The 3,327-nt window shown below is 49.3% G+C and overlaps 1 protein-coding gene across 2 annotated transcripts in view; it reads left to right on the top strand.

Annotated features, from left to right (window-relative positions):
• Window positions 1-144: 144 nt before the first annotated feature.
• The window catches only part of RANBP10 (RAN binding protein 10), a 66,754-nt gene continuing 63,571 nt past the window's right edge, over window positions 145-3,327 (top strand). The window contains exons 1-2 of one of the 2 annotated variants that reach the window (XM_032614416.1): window positions 145-408; window positions 1,189-1,300. In XM_032614416.1, the coding sequence (XP_032470307.1) occupies window positions 174-408; window positions 1,189-1,300 (347 nt within the window). In that variant the 5' untranslated portion in view covers window positions 145-173. Of the gene's footprint in view, window positions 409-1,188; window positions 1,301-3,327 lie in introns of those variants that run through there. The other variant, XM_032614415.1, reaches the window with a different exon arrangement.

The following is a 3,327-nucleotide window of genomic DNA, read 5'->3' as shown; positions in this document are numbered from 1 at the left end:
TGTGGGAAATGGAGTCCAAAATGTGGCGAGGCATAGTGGTGTCGAAGGAGAGGTGCCAGACTGGGACTCGGTTTCCCTGCGGCCCAGGTTGGCTCGCTGGCCATTGGCTGAAAGAGGCGGATCTGGTCCCGCTTTTCCCCGCCCCCAGTGACACAATAGCAGCTCCCTCCAAGATGGCGGCGGCGACGGCGGACCTGGGAGCTGGGAACCTGCAGGTTGGAGACTCCTCCGGCGGGGGCACTGGATGCGGGCTGCCGTCCCCAGGGGAGCAGGAACTGAGCCGGCGCCTGCAGCGCCTGTATCCCGCGGTCAACCAGCACGAGACGCCGCTGCCGCGTTCCTGGAGCCCCAAGGACAAGTACAACTACATCGGCCTCTCCCAGGGCAACCTTCGCGTCCACTACAAAGGTATTGGCCTGTTTGGTCGCAGGGGGAGAAGGCCAGAGTGTCTGCGGGGTGGGTGTGCTGCCCAGCCCGTGCTCCATCACGTCCCTTACCCAGCTCGAGTGCTCCGGCTTGGGCCTTAGTTCCTGCGGGGTGTCTAGGGTGGTGGGGCTGACCAGGCCAAGGATTGACTGCCTAGTCTGCTCTGCCCTGAGACATCTGATGTCAGGAGAACCGCAGCAGGTGTCCAAACCCAGTGCTGGGCTGGACATTCTTCTCAGGGCCTTCCTGCTTGTTTTGGGGTACCTCCGACTCGAGCTAGGCCCTTCACCACTGCTTAGTTTCATAAGTGTCTGAAGAAAGGGGTGGTCACATCCCCTCCATTAGCCAGAGGCCCATGAGCTTGCTCACCTGCCAGACATCCCAAACAAGGCCTAGGGTTCTGCGCTAAAGTTGTGGGGGCGTCTTCCAGGGCTGCCTCTTCCTCCCCTAGTCTTCCAAGTGGGCTGCCTGTATCTTGGAGAGTCTGCCAGCAGCACTAGGGAATCTCTCACATATGCACCCACATTGCATGTACCCTCCTGTGGTTTGAATGGCAGTGGCTCAGGCAGAGCTGCTATTCTCAGGAGGAGGTGAGCCAAAGGTGGGAGGTTTATGTGTTTGCTCAGTTTTCTAATTATTCCTTGGACTATGCAAGGGCTTCCTCTGGCCGTGGAGGGGTGAAGTTGCCATGGAGCAGAGAAGAATGAGGCTTCCATTTGCATTTCCTTCTGCTGAAATTTCTTCCTTGCCCTCTTCTATTAGGTCATGGCAAAAATCACAAAGATGCAGCCTCAGTGCGTGCCACCCACCCCATACCTGCTGCCTGTGGCATTTATTACTTTGAGGTGAAGATTGTCAGCAAAGGAAGAGATGGGTAAGCCCCTCCTGACCACATTCTTTCCCCCAACACTGAACTGTTCCCTGTGGTCAGAGTTTGAGGTCTCCTGGTTGACACCTGTGACTAGTGTGAGCTGCTGAGCTGTATTGGTCTGGGCTGCAAAGGGTTGAATAGCGGATACCTCTGTTACCTGGCTGTGGGCATGGCCTGGTCTAAGCAGCAGCTTTTGATGACAAATAGGTACATTTTATAGAGGAGGGGCTTCTCTTTAGTGATAGTGTAATGAGATACATCAACAGGTCAGGGAAACAAATAACAAGTTTACATTAACAAATCAGCATCCAGAATGGAGTTCCCCCACTGTTGTGTGGTGTTTGTGACTTCCCTCCTTTCACACTCTTGCTGTATTCAAGGTTCCTTTTTATGGCATTTAGTCATGGTAGAGGCCCTTGTAGACTTCAAAGGGATAGTAGAGTCTTTGCAGCATTCATCAAAGCTGTGGCAGCCACTGGTCTGTCATTTTAGGGTAAACAGCATGCACATGGTCAGAATCAGATGAGCTTGCTACTCATAAACTTGTTTTTCAATCCAGGGACTTGAACACCAGTTGGATCAGCTTTAGGAAGGTCCTCATTAAAGTCAGCATTAGGGAGGCTCCCTATTTTAGGGTGATCCAAGCAGATACAGGAAATCAGAGGGGAGATTTTTCATTTTTCTTCCTTTTATTCTCCTAGTCTCCCTTTTTTTCTGGCTGTTGTCACAAAGCAGGTGTTTAAGTTATGAAATAACATAATTTTAGCTGCTTTGGAAAGGTTTTCCTCATCAGACCTTAGGTCTGGTGTGGGTAGTTTGTGAACCCCACCAACGACCTTCCTTCCAACCCTGATGTGTGTTCTTGAGCATTCAGAATACTTCCTCTCTCCTAGGGACTGTTCCCCTTGTGGTACATGCAAAATGCCTGGCCAGGGGGTTCTGCTGGGGGCAATACTGCTGGAATTGGAGCTTTGCCTGCTTCTTCAGTGAAGTTGTAACATCTTTGCCGGGCAGGGCTCTGTGGTTGTGGGTAGGTCATGGGGCTTTGATCTCCTTGTCTGTACTCTGGGGAGCTAGGCCAGCATCTAAGCTACCTGTAATCCCAGAATTCTATGATTTCTCAAGTTCTGATTGTGGCAAGCTATTGCATCTTTTACTTTTATGCCCATATAGAGCATTTACAGGTAGGAAGTTTATATTATTGGAGGGCTTTAAATCTTCTACTTTCCCTTTCCACCATCTGATAAAAGCACATGTATTTAATGTGCTTGAACTAGTGTGAATGAGAACAGCCTCTTAAAACAAAACAAACACTGCAAAAATAGTTACAGTATAGACTGAAATGTTGGTGCTGCAGTCTCATATTGCCAAAGAAATGGAGGGGCATTTCCTAAACTTGTAGGGAGGAAAATGGATTATTTTCTCCAGAGTCCTTAATCGTAGATAACAGCGAGCTAATAAAAGACAAGAACAGTTTTTGAGAAGGTCTCTACATTTCAGTTTAAATGTGGAGACCTGGGTTCCTTCACCTGGCTTTTAACATTTCAGTTATAAGTGGATCTTGCTGGAAAAGGCCCTGTATCTTGTTAGATTGCCTTACTATAGGTATTGCCTGCAAATCCAAAGAAAGTTGAGCATCTTTTCCCAACTTTCCCAGCATTTTTACATGAGGTAAATATAGCTGTTAAGCTGACCTGGAAATCTCAGTTTCTTAGAAAGGTCCCAGGTCATGTATGCTTGTGGTGGCCTGCTTCAGTTGGCCACTGTCAGAGGAAAGGTGTGTGAATGTCACCTATGGCCTCTTTATGGAATCCTTGAAAGCCTTCCCATGTGGCTAAGATATAGCCAGATGGGCCAGGTGTGGTTTTCAGGAGGCCAAGGGCAGTTGCAGGGCAGACAGTGATCAGCTTGTTTCCTGTTTCCCGTCAGTGTTGAAGATGTTTGCTCCATGACCCAGGTGTTAACCGGTTATGTAGCTTTCCTGTATTATTTAGTTCCATCCTCATGGCATCTCTGGAAAGTGGCTGGAG

This window comes from Phocoena sinus, chromosome 19, assembly GCF_008692025.1.
Source record: "Phocoena sinus isolate mPhoSin1 chromosome 19, mPhoSin1.pri, whole genome shotgun sequence".
Lineage (NCBI taxonomy): Eukaryota > Metazoa > Chordata > Mammalia > Artiodactyla > Phocoenidae > Phocoena > Phocoena sinus.
This window is presented reverse-complemented; position numbering and strand designations above follow the sequence as displayed.